This window comes from Megascapheus bottae, chromosome 6, assembly GCF_031878675.1.
Source record: "Megascapheus bottae isolate mThoBot1 chromosome 6, mThoBot2.hap1, whole genome shotgun sequence".
Taxonomy (NCBI): Eukaryota; Metazoa; Chordata; class Mammalia; order Rodentia; family Geomyidae; genus Megascapheus; species Megascapheus bottae.
In genome coordinates, this window is record NC_143514.1 from 20,851,333 (window position 1) to 20,874,561 (window position 23,229).

At 36.2% G+C, this 23,229-nt stretch overlaps 1 protein-coding gene across 4 annotated transcripts in view; it reads left to right on the top strand.

The window, feature by feature from the left end:
- The window catches only part of Rap1a (RAP1A, member of RAS oncogene family), a 69,151-nt gene extending 46,361 nt beyond the window's left edge, over nucleotides 1-22,790 (top strand). For all 4 annotated transcript variants that reach the window (XM_090334424.1, XM_090334421.1, XM_090334422.1 and 1 more), the window contains 6 exons: nucleotides 4,690-4,758; nucleotides 6,716-6,772; nucleotides 9,899-10,039; nucleotides 11,802-11,945; nucleotides 17,457-17,572; nucleotides 22,101-22,790. In XM_090334424.1, coding sequence (XP_090190550.1) covers nucleotides 4,690-4,758; nucleotides 6,716-6,772; nucleotides 9,899-10,039; nucleotides 11,802-11,945; nucleotides 17,457-17,543 — 498 coding nt within the window. In that variant the 3' untranslated portion in view covers nucleotides 17,544-17,572; nucleotides 22,101-22,790. The remainder of the gene's footprint in view (nucleotides 1-4,689; nucleotides 4,759-6,715; nucleotides 6,773-9,898; nucleotides 10,040-11,801; nucleotides 11,946-17,456; nucleotides 17,573-22,100) is intronic.
- Nucleotides 22,791-23,229: the final 439 nt, after the last annotated feature.

Here is a 23,229-nt window from a genome sequence, read left to right on the forward strand (position 1 = left end):
TCTGCTTCCATTTTCCTAGTTGCTGAAAGGAAAATGGGGCACTTTTTTTGTAAATGTAATATCTGATCTATAAAGATATTTGTCATTCAGTAAATGTGGATAGTTTTATATCTGTGATTCGCTTTTCCTTTATGTGTTGAGTATTAGCCACTTATCAAGCATCAGTATTCATGTTTCAAAGAGGAACATGATTGTTCTCATGTTTAAGTAATTTTACTTTTTCATGGGAAAAGTGTTTATTATAAAGACTAATGAAGTCAGTTTTCCTGCACCACAAATTTCCATGGAAAGGTTTTTTTTAAAAATATTTCCTGTGTTGGTTTATTAAATAATTTTGAAGCTTCTATTATGTCAGATTCTGGTTTCACAAGAGTAAACAAAAATAGTAACAGTCTCTCATGGCATTCACATGATAGCATGTGATATACATACAATCAAAAAACTACTTAGTTGTAAATTCAGAGATGCTCTGAAAGAAAAATATGGACTGTTAAAAGAGAACCTGTGGGGAAAAAAAAAAGAGAACCTGTGAGGGCCAGGTTCTATTCCTCAGTACCACATACACCAAAAAAGCCAGAAGTGATGCTGTGGCTCAGGTGGTAGAGCACTAGCCTTGAGGAAAGCCCAAGGACAGTGCTCAGGCCCTGAATACAAGCCCGAGGACTAGCAAAAGAAAAGAAAGGGGGTGGGGGAAGGAGGAGAGAGGGAGAGTGTTATTTCTGATAACTTTCAAGTGGGGTGAAAGTGGGGACAAATGGATATGTTTTAGTACTTTGACCATTTTGTGTAATTTAGAAGAGAGACAAGAAAGTAGGAGGATTGGAATCTCATGACCTAGATTATTGTTCCTGGAAGTAGGGCCTAGACAGTAAAGAAGATGTGTGAGGACACGTAAAAAAGGAATAATTACATCAAGCTTTGTGAGATATTCAAATAAATGCATCAAATAAACACACAAATCTTCAAGGTCAGAACTTATTTCAGGTGCCAATAATATATTGATAGGACTTAATTACATAATAATTACATTATAAATATAATCTAGTACCTCTATAAGAATGTTTGAGAATACCTTTTTCAAGTACATAAAATTTTCTTTCATTTCTCAAAAATCTAGCTTATTGCCAGGCGCTGATGGCTCATGTCCATAATCCAGGAGGCTGAGATCTGAGACTCAAGGTTCAAAGCCAGCTTAGGCAGGAAAGATCATGAGACTCTTAGCTCCAGTTAACCACCAAAAAGCCAGAAATATAGGTGTAGCTCAAGTGGTAGAGCACTAGCCTTGAGTACAAAAACTCAGGGAGAGCTCCCAAGCTGAGTTCAAGCCCCAGGACCAGCACTAAAAAAAAAGCTTATATTAGTTGTTTAGAGAAAGATTTCATTGTTACATTTTCAAACTTCTTTACCATGTATTTACCATGTATTCCACTCACTCTCATCCCCCCTCTCTCACTCTCCCTTTCTCTTTTCCTAAAACAATTTCTTCAGATTACATTGTTCTAATTATGTAGTTGCAAACCTATGTATTTCTACCCCATTCAAACCTCTTTCCCACACAGTTAGCCCAGTTCACTCTAGTTCCCCAACAGAGCCTATTCTTTTACCCCATAGTCTGTTCCCCAATTCATCAAAAGCTTTCCTTGAGATTCTTAATGGTGTTTCCATAGCTACTTGCAGTGTATTACAGTTATTCACACTTTGTTCCTTCTCCCTTTTCTTAAGCTATTCCTTAAATTCATGTTGACTGTTTTTCCATATATATAAGATAAATGGTTATGAATATATAGGCATATACATTTCTTAAGAGTATATGCATGTATGTATATATGTATATGTTTTTTAGGTCTAGCTTCCACATATTAGTGAAAGTGTACAATATTTTGGAGTTTTTGTTACATTTTCTTGTGCTTGACGTCTTGCTCCTTCAATTGCTTGTCCAATATCATATCCTCCATTGCATCCATTTTTATATAAATGATGTTCATTTTTCTTTGTGATTATAGTGTATGTTCACCCCATTTTCTTCATCCACCAGCTATAGGTACCTCAGTCAATTCTATCATTTGGCTATTTGGACAGTGCTGCAATTAGCATAAATATCTGGCGACTTTCTGGTACTATATTGATTTGTTCTCCTTCAGCTATATGCCTAATAACAGTATGGTAGGGTCCTAAGGAAGGTTATAAAGGTTCAGTTTCAGTCTTCTATAGGTGAATACTGTTTTTCTAGGACCATTTATTGAAGAGGCTTATTTTTTTCCATTGTATATATTTTTTTATCTTTTGTCAGAAAATAGTTGACTGGCCAGGTGCTGATGGCTCACACCTGTAATCCTAGCTACTCAGGAGGCTGAGATCTTAGGATCATGGTTCAAAGCCAGCCAGGGAAGAAAAGTCTGCAAGACTCATATCTAATTAACCACTCAAAAAACTGGAAATGGTGCTGTGGTTCAAGTGGTAGAACACTAGCCTTGAGCTGGAGAGCTCAGGGACAGTACCCAGGCCCTGTGTTAAAACCCCATGACCAGAAAAAAAAAATGTGTTTTTATGTTGGTTCTTTCAATGAATAAGTACTGTTCTGTGGGTATACTGACAAAAGCAATGTACAAATTTAATGCATTACCATCAAAATCCCAGTATCATTCTGCACAGAATTACAGAAAATAATGTAAAAAGTTCGTGTGGAGGCATAAGACTCCAACAGAAAAGGCAATTCAAAGTAAAAAGAGCACTGTTGACGGTATCATAATACCAGAGTTTTGAACAGTCCTCTTGTTATTTTAATAGGCTTTCCATTGTAAGTTAGGAGTCTCCTCTTGTAGCTTTCAGCATTCTTTATAATGCATATTCAGTGTTTTTACTATAATATGTCTAGAAGTGTTTCTGTGACTTTGGAGTTCTGTAAACTTCTGTCAAACTGGTGCACTCTGGATGTCAGCAAAGTTTTATTCCATTATTTTGTTGAATAGGTTTGGTGCCTTTAGTTTTTACTTCTACCTTCTCTATCTCCATAATTCATGGATATGATCTGGTAGTATCCAAGAGATCTTGTAAGTCCTTGTTAATGTGTTCTGTGTGTCTGTTTTATCCTCAGTCTCTGATACCCTATTTTCAACTTTCTCTGTTCTGTTACTAGCCTTTTAATTGTCTTGTTTTTTTTTTTCCCTTTTCACTCTTACGAAAGTCCATCATTGTGGCATTACTGGTTTTTTACAGGATCCTTGTTTATGCATGAATTTTATGGTCTTTCATTGGGCTTGCACATCTAGGTCTAGGATTTTGCAGAGGTTTTAATCCTCCATATACTTTTTCACTTCATGGCTTCTTGTCACTACTTTAAGATGGAATGATGGCTGGGTTGATGTATAGATTAAGATCTGATTTTATTTTGTTGTTTTGCCAGTCCTGGGGCTTGTACTCAGGGCCTGGGCACTCTTCTTGGGCTTTCTCAAGGCTACAGCTCTACCATTTGAGCCACAGCACCACTTGCAGCTTTTTTTTTTTCTGTGTCTGTGGTACAGAGAAATCGAATCCAGGTCTTTGTGCATGTTACTCAAGCATTCTACCACTAGGCCAAACTGCCTTCCCTCTGCTGTTATTTTTAAGAGATAATAAGAGATTATTAAAGTATATGCTTATTTTTCCTTCCATTGTGTCAAGAATTTTCACCTTTTTATTTAAAGAAAGCACTTTGCAGTTTCATATCACAACCCATAAGCTTTGGTGTTGCTAAGTAAAGTATTATTTAAACATAGCACTACAAACATAGTTGTTACAGTATGACTAATAGCTAGGGATAGTGCATACAGCATGGATACACAGGACAAAGGAGTGATTCATGTCCTGTGTGGAAAAGATATGGGGAGATGGAGATGGCATGAGATTTCATCTTTATACTCAGAATAAAAATACAGTATAAAACTTATGAATTATTTATTTCTAATATTTCATATTTTTGGATCATAGTGGACTAAGTACATGAAACTGTAGAAAACTTCAAACCCTTGGAGTTTTTGGTTATCTAGATTTTTGAGGGTTTTTTTTTTTTTTTTTTTGCCAGTCTTGGGGTATGAACTCAGGAGCTGAGCACTGTCCTTGGACATATTTTGCTCAAGGCTAGTGCCCTGCCACTTGAGCCACAGCACCACTTCCAGCTTTTTCTGTGTATGTGGTACTGAGGAATTAAACCCAGGGCTTCGTGAGTGCTAGGCGAGCAATCTACCATTAGGCTGCGCTCCTGCCCCCTTTGTTTCTTTTTTTGCTCACTGGCTGGCATTCTACAACCTTTGCCTTACTTGCAGTTCTTTTTATTTCTTCTTTTGGTGGCCAGGGTAAAAGTTACTATAAATAGAGAGCCAAAAATAATAATTATCTAACAGTATAATAGCAATAGCCATATCAATGACAGTTTTTTCAACATAAGCATTTCTTTTTTGTAGTAAGTGTTCTTAGTTATACATGTGTCTTTGTATAATGTAATTATGTGTTTATCCAGAAATGTAACATAATTTTTATTTAATCTTTACAACTCTAGAAGGTTAAGCAGCATGCAGGGTTTGATTTTTCTTTCAAATATTTAACTATTCTCTCTCTCTCTCTCTCTCTCTCTCTCTCTCTCTCTCTCTCTCTCTCTCTCTCTCTCTCTCTTTCTCTCCCTCTCTCGTTTTATTTTGTTTGTTTTCCTCCCAGACAGTTCAGTTTGTTCAGGGAATTTTCGTTGAAAAATATGACCCGACGATAGAAGATTCTTACAGAAAGGTAAAATTTAAGCTATGTACATAAATATTTGGAAATAGTTCATTGTGGCTTTAAAACTTGATTTATAGAATTCCTTCCTAAAAATGTTTTAAGAAAACCAGGAGCCAGTGGCTCATGCCAATAATCTTAGCTACTCAGGAGGCTATCATCTGAGGATTGTGGTTCAAAGCCAGTCCTGGCACAAAAAGTCCATGAAACTCTTATCCCCAATTAACTACCAGAAAACTGGAAGTGGCACTGTGGTTCAAGTGCTGCCTTGCACTGAAGAGCTCAAGGACAGTGCCCAGGCCCAGAGTTAAAGCCCTACTACCAACAACAACAAAAAAAAACCTAAGTAGTCAAAGCTATCCATTGCTCCCTCTCTCCCCAAAATCTAATTTTCAGATATGAAAAGATTATATTGCTAAATAATCTGCTTTTAGAATTTATCTTTAGTAGCGTAACTTTTGTTAAGTTCATTGAGGTAGAGCTGGAGGCATGGTGCAAGTGGTAGAAGCCTTGTCTAGTTCAAATCGTTCAAACTCCAGTACCTAAATCTGTACAGTCAGTGCACTTGACAGAGCCGTTTTACTATTCAAGATGGAAATAGTTGTGTTGTAGATACAAGTGAAACTACTGACCTGACTCATTTCCTGTACATCCTCAATGACAGTTTTGCAGATTAGCATGCTTGCCCTATATCTAGTGGAATGATGAGTTTGTAGCACCACCAAGTGCTTCCTATCAGTTCCTTCCAGACACAGAAACAGAGTTGTAATAGCTTGAAGGATAAAGCATGTACTTTTAGAAGACAGTGTTGTTCTACTAAAATTTCCCCATAATAAATTAATGATTAAATCTTTAGCCATAAAGCAAGATCTCTTTATAGAATGCTGAAGGACTTTCTTAATTTCTTCTTTATTAAGTTTCCCACATAGTTAATTGATAATCTTATGCCAACCTTCTCTTCTTTTATAAAACAATGGGAAAAAGAAATTGAGTTGTATTCAGTTCACCTTTTACACCATTTTTCTAAAGTCTTGAGCGATGTGGATGTATAGTTACTTTAATGTTTCACCAGAAGTAAGAAATCTGGAGACTATTTTACTAACATTTTTAAAATAGTGAAACCTCCAATATATAATTCATTGGCAGAATTTCTTTTCCCTAAAATTCTTTTGTATGCACTTTAAGCCACTTAATACTTTGTTTTATGAAAAAATAATAGACAGTAAACCCTCAATATGAATGGGCATATGGTTTCAGGAAGACCTCTGAAAAGAAAAAACACATATTTAGGATGCATAGAATTCAGAACTCCACTGTGGATGCTAGGTGTATCTTTCTGTAACTTCTGCTAAAAAGAAAAATGGTTTTCTTTTCATTGTTGATACCGGATTTTGAACCACAGACTTGTGCTTGCTAGACAGTGTTCTGCTACTGGAGCCACATCTTGCTTTGTGGGAGGCAGATTTTCTCAAAATTAAGGGCAGAGAGACAGCAGATCATGTAGTGATTTAAACACAATTGATTATAATGCAGGAGGAAGAGCTTTTCCACATCAACGGAGCTGTATAATGACTACTGCCGAATTAAAGTTTTTCATTTTGAAATTTCTTTTGATTAAAAAAAAATTTACTACACTTAGAACTATGTGTAATAAACTCACAAGTAAGATGAGATCATTGAATCTGTTTTCAGTTTTTCTTAAATTCCAAAGTAAGACTATTTCTCTTCTAATAACAAATAAGAGAGTATCTACATTCAACATTAACCATCCTGGCATCTGTAACATTTAGGAAAATGTACTTGAGATCCCTTGGTATGTATTGTGGTACCAAGTTTAGTCTTCATTAACACGGCAAACTTTCAGCTGAAGAAAGGTTTCATAGTAGTTTTGGATAAAGACAGAAGTAAGACAGAATGACATATTGATGTTAATTTCCCTTTTTGGTTGTTGTTCTTTTTACCCCCACAGCAAGTTGAAGTAGATTGCCAACAGTGCATGCTGGAAATCCTGGATACAGCAGGAACAGTAAGATATTTTGTCATATCTTTTGATAGGTTTTTAACTTGTAAATAGATTTTGTCATTTGAATAATTCTGTGTAGAACTACTTATCCTCATTTTTTTGGTATTTTTTTTTTGCCAATCCTGGGCTTGAGCTCAGGGCCTGAGCACTGTCCTTTTCTCAAGACTAGAGCTCTACCACTTGAGCCTCAGAACCACTTTTGGCTTTTTCTTTTTTCTGTGTATGCGGTACCGAGGAATCGAATCTGGGTATTCGTGCATGTTAGGCAAGCACTCTACCATTAGGCCAAACTCCCGGCCCACTTATCCTCATTTTTAAAAATTCCTTTCATAGGGTATCAATGTATGTGAATTAATGCACCTTCTATCTGGCGAATATAATGTAACCTTTCTATTAATCACAATAAAAATATATGAAGAAAAAAATCCATGTCAACTGGATATCAGAAATGAATTTTAAAAATCTCACCCTGCCCAGGGCTGCCAATAGCAGAGAGTCCCTCGGGGCCAAAGCAGCTTAGCCTACAGTGTTCCCTGATTTAAGAAAAATCAAATGTCTAAATCCATATCTTCACCTTCCCTAAAAATGGAAGGATATGTAAGCCAATTTCTATTTTTGGTTGACCCACCGAAGTCAGCCAAAACCGAGCTCCAGTTTAAATGTTAACATTTCCTCCAACAAAAATGTGCTTCTATTGTTATCAAGTGTAGAGGAATGTAAAAATCTTAATAATGTTGAGAATTGCTTGTTTGAGAACTATCTCTGGTGAAGTACTTTTTGGAAATGAAGGCTTCTGTGCATTTGGATAGAATTCATTAAAATACTCTTTTCACCATGAGAAAAAAATTCCTTTCATATAGAGTTTCTCAAATTTACCTAGGTGTATTTAAATTTTCTAAATAAATACTTAATGCCCATGTATTATGATTTAATTGTATACCCAGTTTACCTTTAGAATGTATATTTTGCCTTTCTTCTCCTTGTATTGAATTAAGTAATGTTCTGAAAGAGTCTAAAAGTAAAGTTATTTTAAATTGATAATTTAATTAAGGTAAATATTTCTCTTTCTGAAACTATTCCCTCAGTAGTTAACTGATTCAATGAATCCAGCTTCCCATAGCTTTTCAGACACTATATATGTTTCTTCTCGGGGTGAGGCACTTCCTATTCCCTTTTGTCTGCATTACCTTTCCTCTGCATACCCATAGAGCTTCCTTTTTTACCTTCCTTACTACCTTCTTGTGAGCCTTCCTGTTTAAAATATTAATTTCTGCTTTTGCCCTCAAAAGAAACTTGCTGTCCTCTTCTTTAGTTTTCTCTGTAATATATATTACACCATCTGGCATACATTACACTTTTATTTTTGTGTACCTTATACACTCATCCATATACTTTAGCCTCTCATGTTTACCAACACATCACTAGTGCTGCAACAGTGAACGCGCTCTGTGAATAATCTTCAAGTGACTGAATCTGGCAGAGTGCCCTTAGAAGGGAGGTTGGGATTCTTAGTAAGAGGTAATACCAACCACAGCAGTTCTGTAAGAGGCTTCAGACTAGATTGTTCTTCAGACTAGATTTTTTAAACTCAGATTGGCTATATGTATTTACTTTGATAATACATAGCAGAGAGAATGTGGTAAGAGTAGTAGAGCTAGCTAGAATTTCTAACAGCTTATAAATGAAAAATCCAGAGAAACTGAAATTTTTTCATGCTTCACAGAAAACCCTGGTAGGATGATCAAAAGTTCGTCAGTAGTTCTAGGCACACCAAAGGCCAAACTTTGAGGCTAAGAAAATGGCTAAGGGGTAGCATAGCTGACTTCTTGGAATACAAATTAAGTGCATCAATCAAGGTGGAAGAATTAGAAATATTTCAGGTGTAGCAAACAGAATACAGGGAGTGATGATGGGAGGGAGTAAACCAAAAAAGCAAAAGACTGCACTAAAGCTTTTTGGTCTTAACTTTTATATTTAATGCTTCCAAAGATAAGAGGATTGAATAAAAGAACCAAGACATTACATTTTTAATATTCTTCTATATATGCCTTGTTAATACTACATGTACAATTCTGTTGCATATTATTTTCTTTTTTTTTTTTTTTTTGCCAGTCCTGGGCTTGAGCTCAGGGCCTGAGCACTATCCTTGGACTTTCTCAAGGCTAGAGCTCTACCACTTGAGCCTCAGCACCACTTCCGGCTTTTTTCTATGTATGTGGTACCGAGGAATCGAACCCAGGTCTTCATGCATGCTAGGCAAGCACTTTAACCACTAGGCCAAACTCCCGGCCCCTGCATATTATTTTCTATAGATATGTTTTAACTATACAGTTACATTATAATGCCATCAAATAAGAGTTGGTTTTGAAATCAAAACAGAAGTAATTTTTGTTCTATATGACTATATAGCACAGTGACTAAACGTTAACAGTTAGTGAATCTAATTGTTATATGATGATGATTCTTGTCTTACTCATCTTTTTCCAAAGGTTTCAAGTGGAGTGATAAAAGTACATGAACAAGCTCCAGGAGAGATTTTTGAGGCTGCCCAGTCTAGATGATTAGGTTATAATTCAGAAGGTTTCTGTTTGGCAGCAATTATTATAAATCATCCAAAAATTAATTAGGATCTGTATATAAAAAGGAAATTAGAGGGGCTGAGAGTTTAGCTAGTGGTAGAGTGCTTGCCTAGCATGCACAAAGACCTGGGTTTCATTCCTCGGCACCACATACATAGAAAAAGCTGCAAGTGGTGGTGTGGCTCAAGTGGCAGAGCTCTAGCCTTGAGAAACCCCAAGGGCAGTGCCCAGGCCCTGAGTTTAAGCCCCACGACTGGCCAAAAAAAAGGGGGGGGACGTTACATTGAGCTCAATATATAAAAGTAAATTGAGATAGTTCTGTATTCCTTCTAAGTCTAGTTTGTTATCATTGTTTCTAGTCACTCAAACATAAACATGAACATTCTCTAGAAAATTGCTAAAAATTACCTTTATTAATGTTTTATATTTTCGGACATGACTGTATGTTTAAAAGAAAGGTATCGAACCTCATTTGTGATTATTCTGTTTAAAATAATTTTGGTATATATTCAACATGTATATATTATGGCTTCTTTTTTTTTAACTATAGGAGCAATTTACAGCAATGAGAGATTTGTATATGAAGAATGGCCAAGGGTTTGCACTAGTATATTCTATTACAGCTCAGTCCACATTTAATGACCTACAGGACTTGAGGGAACAGATTTTGCGAGTTAAAGACACAGAAGATGTAAGTATGTTTTCCTCTCTCTAAGACATATTGCCATCTCTGTGGCCCAATAAAACATGCCTGCTTTTCTATTAGTTGAAGATGTATATAGAAGATATCTCTTACATTCCCAAAAGAACTTTTAACGTTCAAAATTAGCCTACAGATTATATGCTGAGATGTTGAGAAAATGACACATAGTACTCATTGTGGGTAAAAAATATGACAGAGAAGGGACAGGAGTCCTTCAAAGATGTAGGACTCTAGTTAAGCTTTGTCACACTGGAAATAGTGTCACATCAGGAACCATCATGTTATGCTCTTATTTTTTAAATTCTGTTGTTATAGAGTTTACTTAACATGTATTTTTTTCTTTTTAAATTAATTAACTGGATTGATTTTTTTAAATTTTGCTTTAGAAGTCTTGAACATTTTGGGGTCCAGGAGCATGACCTTGTGGTAGAGTGCTTGCCTAGCATGCACAAAGCCCTGGGTTCAATTCCTTGGTACCATATACACAGAAAAAGCCAGAAGTGGTGCTGTGGCCAAGTGATAGTGTTAGCCTTGAGAAAGCCCAAGGACAGTGCCCAGGCCCTGAGTAGAAGTCCCAGGACTGGCCAAAAAAAAAGAAAAAAATGTGACATTTTTGTTGTTGTTCCAGTATGGGGGCTTACAGGTAGGGCTGGGGAACTTTTTTTCATTCAAGATTAGAGCTGTCACTTGAGACACACCTTCACTTAAGATTTGTGCTGCTTAGAGAGATATGCCTCCTGGACTGGGCTGGCTTCTAATCAAAATCCTTAACTCTTAGCCTCTTGAGTAGCCTAGATTATAGGCAGGAGCCACCGACACTTGACTTGATTTGCTTTTTTGAGACAGGATATTGCTGTATTGCCCAGGCTGCCATCACCCTCTCCATTCTCTTGCCTCTACCTCCCAAGTGATGGGATTACAGATGAATGATGGCCTTAGAAATCTTATTTGATAATTGAATTTATCTAATGGTGTGCATCTTTGCCTCACCTCTGTAGAAATACAATGTATATATTTTACACTACCACGCCCTGACCCCTTCATTTTTATTTTTAATCTTCTTTTACTGTCTCACCTAAATAATTTTAAAGTCTAAATGTTACCCATAGAAGTAGAACTAGTAAGTACTAGCTTGGTCTTGTCACTCTTTTGAGGTGTTTATTATACTTGTGAGATAATACAATTAATCCACTTAGTCCCAGTGAGTATATTCTTCATGTTATAGGACATTCCTTTTCTTTCAGATCTTTCTACTTGGAATCTACTGGCTATTTGTAGTAGTCCATCCGAGAAATTTAGGATTATATTCTTTTTTCTTTTTCTTTTTTGCCAGTCCTGGGGCTTGAACTCAGGATCTGGGCATTGTCCTTGGATACTTTTTGCTTAAGGCTAGCACACTATCTCTTGAGCCACAGTACCACTTCCAGCTTTTTCTGAGTATGTGGCACTGAGGAATCGAACCCAGGGCTTCATACATACTAGGCAAGTACTCTACCACTAGGCTATGCTCCCAATCCCTAGGATTATATTCTTAAACTAATTTGGCATATGAATCTGGTAGGATCTCTTTCATATTCATTTTATTTTTCATATTCTCTCTAACCCCACACTCAGATACTCAGTCCTTATACATTAAGTGTTGATAAAGCTTACCATGTGACTAATAATTTCGTAGTAGTAATTCTTTATTAAGATAAGGCTAAAATTATGATGTTATAGTTTATTCTACTTTTTTTTCTCCTTCCCACAGGTCCCAATGATTTTGGTTGGCAATAAATGTGATCTGGAAGATGAGCGAGTAGTTGGCAAAGAACAGGGCCAGAATTTAGCAAGACAGTGGTGTAACTGTGCCTTTTTAGAATCTTCTGCAAAGTCAAAGATCAATGTTAATGAGGTACCTACAACTGCTGAGTTCACAGTTTTGGTTTTCTTTGAATTAGCCAGAATTTTTAATAAAATACTTGTAACTGTTATTCATAAATATATAAATAGATTGTAAAATCAAGAAGGAAAATGCAAAATTGCTATTATAATAAACCTTTTTTGAGTAGGAGGATGTTAGAACCTTCTTGACCATCTCAGAATTTGGTTTTGTGAGTCATGCCTTAGTTTTGCTGTTGCATTCTGGAAAGTTTAGTTAAAAACTCAATCTTTGGCCAGGAGTTTGGCCTAGTGGTAGAGTGCTTGCCTAGCATGCAAAAAGACCCGGGTTTGATTTCTCAGTACCACATACATATAAAAAAAGCTGAAAATGGTGGTGTGGCTCAAGTGGCTCTAGCCTTGAGAAAGCCCAGGCCCTGAGTTCAAGCTCAGGACTGGCAAAAAAAAAAAAAAAAGATTTTGTGTATATATGGTTTCAGTCCTAAAGGTACACACATGGGTTTTTTGTTGTTGCTGTTGTTGTTTTGGTTTTTTTGGTTTTTTTAGCTGTAAATCAAACACTCCTCTGTCTTAAGAAGCTAAATTGACTGGAGAGCTTATATAAGCTACATATCTCTGTGTGTAAAGAGCTATTATAAGAAATTAGTATAATTCCTAATTGCCCCAACTAATCAAGCAAAAACCTAAGATTCTTTGGCTTTTCTTTACCACAAGCCTTAAAAAAAATAATAACAACAACAGAGTGAGCCTTTTTTCCCCCTTTCTCTTGCCTAGGTGCTTGCCATTTGTATTGTCACAGGTACTCAGAATTTAGGTCATCTGAAACATAGATTTAGCGTGAGTGCATTAGGTGTTCAGAGGCCTGTGGTTTTGCCTGGAGTTTCTCTCTGACCTTTGGTTCTGTAAGTCACCTTTTCTTGACTGATGCATGCTTATAAACTATTATCTCTGTCTCTACCTTAAAATGTCCAACATCTGGCAGAAAATGATTCAGGAATGCCAAAACTGCTGGGGGCTGTGGTTAATCCTAGCCACTCAGAAAGCTGAGATCTGAGGATATCAAGCTTCAAAGCCAGCCCAGGCACAAAAGGACCTGAGACTCTTATCTCCAATTAACCTCTAGAAAATGGGAAGTGTGGCTTGGCTCTAGGGTAGGGTGGTAGCCTTGAGCTGAAGAGCCCAGGAACAGTGCCCAGGCTGAGTTCAAGCCCATGACCCACAAAAAAATCAAAACTTGTTTTTTTTAGATGAAATCATGTTTAGCAAGTAGATTAAAAACAAGAAATCCATAATTACATTTATTTAGCAGTTACTTACTAAGTACCTTCTGTTTGTCTGGTACTTTTTTAGACATCCTGGTAACATTCATCTGGACAGACATTGTTCCCACTCCTAAGTTTACATCTCGTTGGGGGAACAAGTCCTGTTGAGATCTTCTACAACAGTTATTTCTTATTTCAGTGTCAAGTAAATGAAAAAACATAGCCATCTAGCTTCAACTTTTTCTATTGACCAGTTTCCCAAAGGTTATTTTGAAAAATGTGACTATGATAAAATTTTGTTAATAGTTTTATTTTTTTGTATTTTTAAAGTCACTTTGCTGAAGGATATATTGTAATTGGTGATTTCACTTGACTAATAAAACAGTGGTGCTCTGTTGCTTTCTGTAGGATGATTGGCCTTAGGGATCTGGCTCCTTACTGTTTCTGTCCTCACATCTGAGTTCATTTGGTCAGCTGATTATAACTTGGACAGAGCCCAGTGGAAAGGAACTGTTCCTCCTCTTCTATCATTACATATTTATGGAAACCTATGAAACCTCCTTGGGGTTGCAGTTGCCAGTGTAGCAGAGTGCTACTTTGGTAAGGGTTTATAACAGCATGAAATAGCATTAGCCTTTTTAAGAACTTTAACATTTTTGGAGCCAGATGCTGGTGGCTCAACACTTTTAATCTTAGCTACCCAGAAGGCTAAGATATGAGAATTGCATTTCTGAGCTACCTGGGGCAGACAAATCCAAGAGACTATTATCTCTAATTAGCCAGCAAAAAGTCAGAAGTGGAGGAATGTCTTAAATAGTAGAGCACCAGCTGTGTGTAAAAAGGCCAAGTAGGAACATGAGGCCCCAAGTTCAGGCCCAAATACACATACCACACACACACACATATTATCTTTCTCTGTCTCTGTCTCTCTCTGCCTTTTTGAGAAACATGAATTTCATGCTAGAAATTCTTGACTATAATTTGAGGGTTTTTTTGTTTTTGCTGTTGTCGTAGTTGTTTTAAATCCTATAATCTAATAATCCAACTACTGGATTTCTTTGATAGCAATTTCTCGGAGAGCCTAAGCTGTCATGTAAATGTTTGTGTGATTTTCAAATACCCAAAGATAGAGGGAAAATTCTTTCAGCATTAGGTTCTCAGCTTTGGATTCAACTTTCATCCTCAAATTTGAAAATAAACAAGGGCACACTGCTTGTTCAGAATCCTCTGATTGCAATTTTTCTTAATTCTTATTTTTATTCTATATTCTTTGCTTATATTTTTCTTTAATTCTTATACATGACTTTTGCTATGTTTTAACAAGTAGCATATGTATAGCTGTACTAGAATCAAATCCATCTTACTCAATAATTAATTGTTCTTTACTCAGGCTCGAATAATAATTGGAATCAAGACATCCCAAATTAGGAATGGGAGAGGGATTGAGAAACTCTATTCTGTGTTCCCTTTAGATTTTTCTATAGTTCAGAGAGATGAGGAAGAACCTAGGCTGGGGACTTTCAGCATTTCTAACCAAATATTATAGTTGTGAACTTGCCCTCATCACTGAACCATCTGCTGCTGTGAGGTAGGCAATGTTTTCCAAAGAAATAATTTAGAATACTGCAAACTTCAGTTACCTGTATAATATGTGCCAGAAACTGGAGCATGGCATGAAGAAACTGAAATCTTAACTATGTATGTGCTTGATGAGTGAACTGTCCTGGTTTATCTTCTTATTACTTTTCATGTTGTAGCTTACACACTGAGCCTCCAGAACCAGTTCCTACATAGCATATACACATTAAGTTCTTGAAGCTTCACAGCTGTGACACAGCTTGGTCTTTGGAGTTGTTAACAACAGCTACCATTTTGTTAATGAATTTTGTGTTTTCAAATTATTTTTAGAAATGAGATAAGATAGTTATTAAGTTGTTTCAAGAAGATGAACATGAGAGGATTGGGTATCATGAGTGAGTTACTTAGAGCTTCAGGATAAATCAGTCCTTTTTTTTTCTTTATAACAATTTAGTCTTGAAGTCTTGAGGCCACTGGAAAAAAATAAATAAATTTTTAAAAGAAATTATCACCATCTTTAATTTGTTTACTGTGTTAAAGAAATGTAAGCCAGGGGCCAGGAGTTTGGCTTACTGGTAGAGTGCTTGCCTAGCATGCCCAAAGATCTGGGTTTGATTCCTTGGTACCACATACATAGAAAAAAGCCGAAAGTGGTGCTGAAGCTCAAATGGTAGAGCTCTAGCCTTGAGAAAAGTCCAAGGACAATACCCAGGCCCTGAGCTCAAGTCCAGGATTAGCAAAAAAAATGTAAGCCAATAGTATTTTAAATATTTTACATTTAAATTTACTCAAAAAAGCAATAAATACTTTCTGTTTAACTCTTCAACCACATTTACCAGTTATTAATATTTTGCCATATATTTGCAAAAATCATATCCCTTTATTCTTAAATATTTATGTATATCCTTGAATCAAAGACATCTTCCAAGAAAACCACAGCTATTAAAATTGGGAAAATTGGGCTACAGGTGTAGCTCTGTTTGATTCCCTTTGCCTAACATACATGAGATCTTGAGTTTAGTTTCCAGCATGGCAAAGTAATGACAAAAAAAATAAAATTAGGAAAATTGACTTGAGTAATAATTTTGTATTCTAGATCATGGAATATAAAAGTGAGTGAATGCATTTATAGAAAAGTACCAAATTCAGCTGATCTAGTTCATATTTTAACCTTTTGGCATACTTGGAGGTATAAAACTGTACAAGCACATCAGAATTAAAATAACTTGTTTTAGATGATTGGGAGGGAGGTAGAGAAAACAAGACAAAAACATGAGAAGGGGTATTAATATTCAAGAAGTAATATACCCACTACCTGACGAATGTAACTGTAATCCCTCTATACATTACCCTGACAATAAAATACAATAAAAAATAATAACCTGTTTGGGGGCCAAGGGCCAGTGGGTCACACCTGTAATCTCAGATGCTGAGATCTGAGGGTCATGTTTCAAACCAGCTCAGGCAGAAAAGTCTTAAGATTCTTACCTCCAGTTAACAAACAAAAAAGCTAAATGTGGTATAGAGTGCCAGCCTGAGCAAAATAGCTAAGGGATAGTACCCAGGCCCTAATTTCAAGCCTTAGTATTTGCACAGAAGCAAAAAAAAAACATGTTTGTTACACAAGTACCGTTGTGTCTCTGCCTTTTCATACAAAAGTGAATCCACAAGATTGATTAGCATATTACTTGTCTTAATAGACAAATAATTCTACTTACAGAAGAATTAAGGTAACCAAAAAGGAGAAAAATAATTTGTGTCTTTATGTGACACTTGAAAGAAAGACATTTCTTTTATATTTTTTTGTGTATAAACAGAACCTGAATCTATACATGAAACAAACTGTAACTCTACTAGTCTTTATTTCTCAGAAATGGCAATGCCCTAAAAGACATAATCGAAGAAACTGTTGCCTACTTTTAAAAGACTAAAGCCTACAGAGAAGATACAGTGTGTGAATCTGGATATTTCTGTCCCTTGGGGGGAATCTTGTTATCACAGTTCTGGGATAGTTTACAAAACTGAATTCCCACTATTGGTAATACAAAGTAACTTATCAGTACATAAGTATCTTGAGTGGGATAACTATACTGAGATCACATAAAAGAATATCCTGTTCTTGGAAGTACACACTGAACTATTAAGGAGTCTGTGATATATATGCCAAAAATAAATGTGTGAATGGTAAGAGAAAAATAGTAATGTAAAAGTGGCAAAATACTATTGATTGGTGGCTCTAAGAAGACTAGAAGTTCTCTGGTATTATTGTAATAATACCGTTACATTTTGTAATATTTTATCATTTGTAAGTTCACTACTTTTTTTTTCCTGTCTTTTTTTTTTTTTTTTGGTATTGGGAATTGAACCCAGGACCTTCCATTTATAAAGCAAATGCTTTGCCATTGAGCTGTACCCCAGCCCTCACTATTTCACTTTTCACTACTAACTCTGTTTTCAATTTACATTGAATGTCTAAAAATAGCCATTTTCTTTCTTTACCAGTTGGTTAACTCCTGCTTTATTTACCCTGAGCATTAGCAGGGGCTTCTACAAATCCTGACTTCAAAACAAATCAGCAAAATACAAATCTCAAAGCAGAATAATATTTAATAGAATCAAAATTGTTTTGTAGAACAAGATCTCAGATATTGGTTAAAATAAATGTTTTTCTTCTTTTTACCTAGATATTTTATGATCTGGTCAGACAGATAAATAGGAAAACACCAGTGGAAAAGAAGAAGCCTAAAAAGAAATCATGTCTGCTGCTCTAGACCTGAATCAGCAGCAGCTCTGAGCCCAGGTAAGGTACTAAAAGCTAAACAAATACTTTTCTCACCATCTTTTTTCCCCATTTTTCTTGTTCCTCATTTCATCTTTTGTAGGTATTTCTGTAGCTTGTACACATTAGTCTGTTTTATTTACCTCTTCTTCACAGGATTTAAGCTTTCTAAGGATGAGGACTGTATCTGATTTGCATACCATAGCATCTTGGCACTTATGACAGAGGAGTATGCAAAAAATAGGGCTACCAAGTGAAGGAGTAGTTCAGTGCTAAAGTACTTACCTAGACCTGAGTTTAGTGCCTAGTTTAGTACCACAAGAGAAATGGAGGTTGCTGCAATAAATTAGAATGCCTTCCTAGATGACTGCCAAACTTATGTTGAATTAAAACAGTTCTTTGAAAAAAAGAAACTACACATTTTTGATCCATTGTATCTAAATGAGCATCCTACTTATCAGTAGTGATAACTTCTCCCTAAATGTTCTAATACCATGAATTAGTTTGCTCCTCTTTGACTTAACATACACAAACCCCTGTAATGTAATGTATTACTATTATATATATGTATATGTATATATATATATTTTTTTTTTTCCCCTAGTCCTGGGTCTTGAACTCAAGGCCTGAGCACTTTTGCTCAAGGCTAGTGCTCTACCACTTGAGCCACAACACCATTTCTGGCTTTTTCTGTGTATGTGGTACCAGGAAATTGAACCCAGGGCTTTGTGCATGCTAGGCAAGCACTTTACCACTAGGCTACACTCCTAGCCTTGTAATGTATTATTTTATGGCTTCTTTCACTCAAAAGTATGTTTTGAGTATTGCATGTGACAAGTTCATTTTTATTCTCTGACAACAAATCATCATTGTATATCACTGAGACTATTAAAAGGACATTTATGTTCTTTCTTTGGGGGAGTTAATACATGTAATTCTGTACACGTTTTAGTATATATCTTTCTCTTGGCTACGTGTAATAGGCCAGCTCACTGGTACAATCACTCTGAACAACCTTTTTTTTTTTTTTTTTTTTTTTTTGCTAGTCCTGTCTTGAACTCAGGGCCTGAGTACTGTCCTTGGGCTTTTTCTCAAGGCTAGAGCTCTACCACTTGGGCCACAGAACCACTTCTGGCTTTTTTCTATGTATGTGGTACCAAGAAATTGATCCCGGGTCTTTATGCATGCTAGGCAAGCACTCTACCACTAGGCCAAACTCCCGGCCCCCTCTGAACAACTTTTTGAAAATGTCTACACGTACCAACAGTTTGAGTTCATATCCTCCCCAAAATGTGTATTACCAATCTTCTTGAATCTTTTTGTTTAACTTACGTTCATATATTATTATAGTTTTGGTACCTTGGTATATGGATTGATGACTTGTTAATAAATGTTTTATCTCTAGTTAAGTTCAGGTCCCATTTAGGATTTATTAAGTGAGCCCACTGGAGAGAAATTAATGATAATGTTTAAACTACCATTTCAGAAACAAGGCCCTGTAGGAATAATTATTTGCTTTCTTTTAATTACATGTTTGAATCCCTTGAAGTTTCTCCTTATTAGCTATAAATAATACCTTGAAATAGTATTTTCATGGAGTAAATTTATGATGTAGTTTGAGTAGATGATTGTTGCTAAACTTAATAGAGTTAAAAGGAAATTACCCAGTTGAGAACTGTTCACACCAAGTATTGTAGTCTCTTGGATCTATTTGGTCAATTACCTTTTCCAGATCTCTAGATTAATTAATGTATACTTTTTTGGAGATATGGATAAGTAAATATGTCTTTAAAACGTGAATTATTGTAACCCTTTTTTAAATGAAAGTAAATGAAGAATGGGCAGAAAGGAGAAAAGAGCATGAGAAGAGTTAGGGAAGACAGCTTCTAGCTAATTGGTTCGTTTAGGCTTTTGATTCAATAACTGTAATCATCAGTTTCAGAAGTGATTAGTGTTATGATTGCCAGTGTTTGTTTAGGAAATGGTACAATAGGATGTGAGGGCGATCTGGCTGCGACATCTGTCACCCCATTGATCGCCAGGGTTCATTCGGCTGATCTGGCTGGCTAGGTGGGTGTCAACCTTCCTCCCTCACCGCTCCATGTGCGTCCCTCCCGAAGCTGCACCGGTCTTAGGTCAAGGGTATACGAGTAGCTGCGCTCCCCTGCTAGAACTTCCTAACAAGCTCTCTCAAGGAAATGGTACAATAGAGGGAAAATGAAGACTAATTCTTAGACATTTTATTTACTCTTGCTGACTTGTCACCATTACCTTAAGCCCGCCTTAGTTTTAACTTCTTATTCTCAGAAAGCATGCTTTTTACTTAAATTTAAAGGAAAAAAGGACATCTCCTAACCTGTTATGATGTTAAAACAAAACAGAAGCCACACACAGTGGCTCACACCTGTAATCCTAGCTACTCAGGCGGCTGAGATCTGAGGATTGTGGCTCAAAGCCAGCCTGGACACTAAAGACCTTGAGATGTTTATCTCCAATTAACCACTAGAAAACTGCAAGTGCCACTGTGGCTCAAGGGGTAGGGTGGTATCCTTGAGCTGAATTGCTCAGGGACAGTGCCCAGGCCCAGGGGTAGGGCAGTAGCCTTGAGCTGAAGAGCTCAGGAACAACACCCAGGCCCAAAGTTCAAGCCCCACAACCGACAAAAATACATACATATAAATAAAAAACCTCAGCCATACATGAATTTTACCTTAAAGGAAAAGAATGTTATGCTAGATCTAGAAATGAGACTTTTATCCTGGTTGCACCAAATTATAGACTTATATGTAATTCAACTAAATACAGTCACCTGAGATAATGCCATATAATAGATGACTTACCAGTAAGAATGCTTTGCAGTACATTTTATTGTGGTTGTAGACTGAAATGCCTTGTTCCTACTTTTAAAAGAGCTGAGGCTAGGGGCCGGGAGTTTGGCCTAGTGGTAGAGTGCTTGCCTAGCATGCATGAAGACCCAGGTTCGATTCCTTGGTACCACATACATAGAAAAAAGCCGGAAGTGGTGCTGAGGCTCGAGTGGTAGAGCTCTAGCCTTGAGAAAGTCCAAGGACAGTGCTCAAGCCCAGGACTGGCAAAAAAAAAAAAAAAAAAAACCCAAAAAACAAAAACCACACACATAAAAGAGCTGAGGCTAGGTGTCATATCACCACTGTTCTTCCAGCTACTGGAGTGGCTAAAGCTGGAGGAACACTCAAGCCCCAAGCGTTTAAGGCCAGTCTGGGCAACATAGTAAGATGCAACTAAAAGCAGATTAGCAAAAGTACTGGACTCTTGAACACCACTTGTCTATCTGTAGCCTTTAAGGCAAAATTACATTAAAACATAGTAATCTCTTACATCACATTTTTTAAACCTATGAGAAACATTCATCAGTTTATTCCTTTAACCTAATTTGCTTCTGTTGAACAGTGACTTGCTGATTATTCTGCCCTTGAATATGAACACTATCTGTGTCATCTCTTGCCTTGGCCTGTACTAGAACTATAGTCCTAATACACACAGTCAAAATAATTCAAGAATTCCCCATGAAAAGTTTCTGGAGTAGGTATCATTTCCTTAGTGGAGTGGAACCTTTAAGAATAAGATGGCACAAACAGTGCATCTTTTTGTTCATTTGTGAAAGCTAGACCTAAAGTACAACTATAAACAGGGTTCAGTGCATTCACACACAGACAGACAGACTAAAACAGACAGGTGGTATCCAAAGGTATAACTCATCTGAGGACCTCATGTGCTTTTTTTTTTTTGCCAGTCTTGGGCTTGAGCTCAGGGCCTGAGCACTGTTCTTGGGTTTTCTCAAGGTTAGAGCTCTGCCACTTGAGCCTCAGCACCACTTCCGGCTTTTTTTTCTATGTATGTGGTACCGAGAAATTGAACCCGGTCTTTGTGCATGCCAGGCAAGCTCTCTACCACTAGGCCAAACTCCCGGCCCAAGGCCAAACTCCCGGCCTCATGTGCCCTCATGTGCTTTTTATCAAAGTGAATATTAAAAGTGAGAACATATGTTTTGGGGGTAGACAAAACAGGGCACAGGAATGAAAGGAAGAAGAGTGAGCAAGTGTCATTTTATTTGGGTTATATAATGTAAAAACTGAACTGTGTGACTTGAGGCTAGGGAATGGGAGAGTATGAAGGGGTGACATTGCCCATAACCTGATTTATGGAATTGCAACTACATCATCACCATCATCATCACCATTATCATCATCATCATAATGATGTAGTGTGATAGAAACAAATTACCACTTTTCAAACAGTGATATTTGCAACCAAAACTGCTAAGAGCAGTAAAACTGATAAGCTAAAGTTGATTAGTAATATTATTCCTGCCTGTGAACACAATCTCATATTTAAGCATTCAAAGGAAATTTCAAATAGCCCTTTTACTATAGGTATTTAATATAATTTCATTCTGTATTTATGATCAGTGAATATCAGTGTTTCTATATTATTGAATATCTGCTTGTTTAGTAGCATTGACATCAAGAGATACATTTGTAAGTGTAGCTGAATCTATTTAATGTTCTAGATTACAGGAATGAAGAACTGTTGCCTAATGGAAAAGTGCCAGCATTCCAGACTTCAAAAAACTAAATCCGAAGAGGCTTCTCCTGTTTTATATATTATGTGAAGAATTTAGATCTTATATTGGTTTGCACAAGTTCCCTGGAGAGAAAAAAAAATCGCTGTGTATAAATCTCTTGGAAAATAAGACAATAGTATTTCTCCTTTGCAATAGCAGTTATAACAGATGTGGAAATAAGTATACTTGACTCTAATACAATTATACAAAAGAGCATGGATGCATTTCAAATGTTAGATATTGCTACTATAATCAAATGATTTCATATTGACCTTTTTATCATGATCCTCCCTGTCAAGTACTAAAAAGTTGAACCATTATACTTTGTATCTGTAATGGTATAGATTACAAAATTTCCCCTCAAACTCATTGCAGCAAATAACTTTTTCAAGTCATTGACTTCATTTTATATTTAAAAATTATGAGATATCATCTGTCATATTCTAATTAAAATTGTTTGTGCATAATGCTTTGGAAAAAATGGGTCTTTTATAGGAAAAAACTGGGATAACTGATTTCTATGGCTTTCAAAGCTAAAATATATAATATACTAAACCAACTCTAATATTGCTTCTTGTGTTTTATGTCAGATTAAATTACAGCTTTTATGGATGATTAAATTTTAGTACATTTTCATTTGGTTTGTGTGTTTCTGTTATTGTTTATAGATTTAAAGCATTTATTTTATAATGACCACTTACTTGGTTTAAAATGCAATAGTAGCTCCTTTTCTGCCTGGAATTTGCAGAACACTTGGCTTTAAACTACATTAGGTGGTGATCTCTCTCCTAAGAACAGACCTTGCACTTCTCTTCTAGATATATTTATTCCTACTCTACAGGAAAGTACATCAGACAACATAGAATAGTTTTGTATATTCTCTAATCTTAAAGATTGTATCTTATTGGATAAAATACCCCACTGTGTATTATTTTTATATGTAAAAAAGATAAGTTTAAAACTGTATCAGGGTTTAACTTTTACTATTTTAAAATCTTCCACAGCTTGTAATTTCATTTAGGGAACGCTTTTTTCATGTTAACTTGTTGGGTATGGCTCTACCAGTGAAGTATTG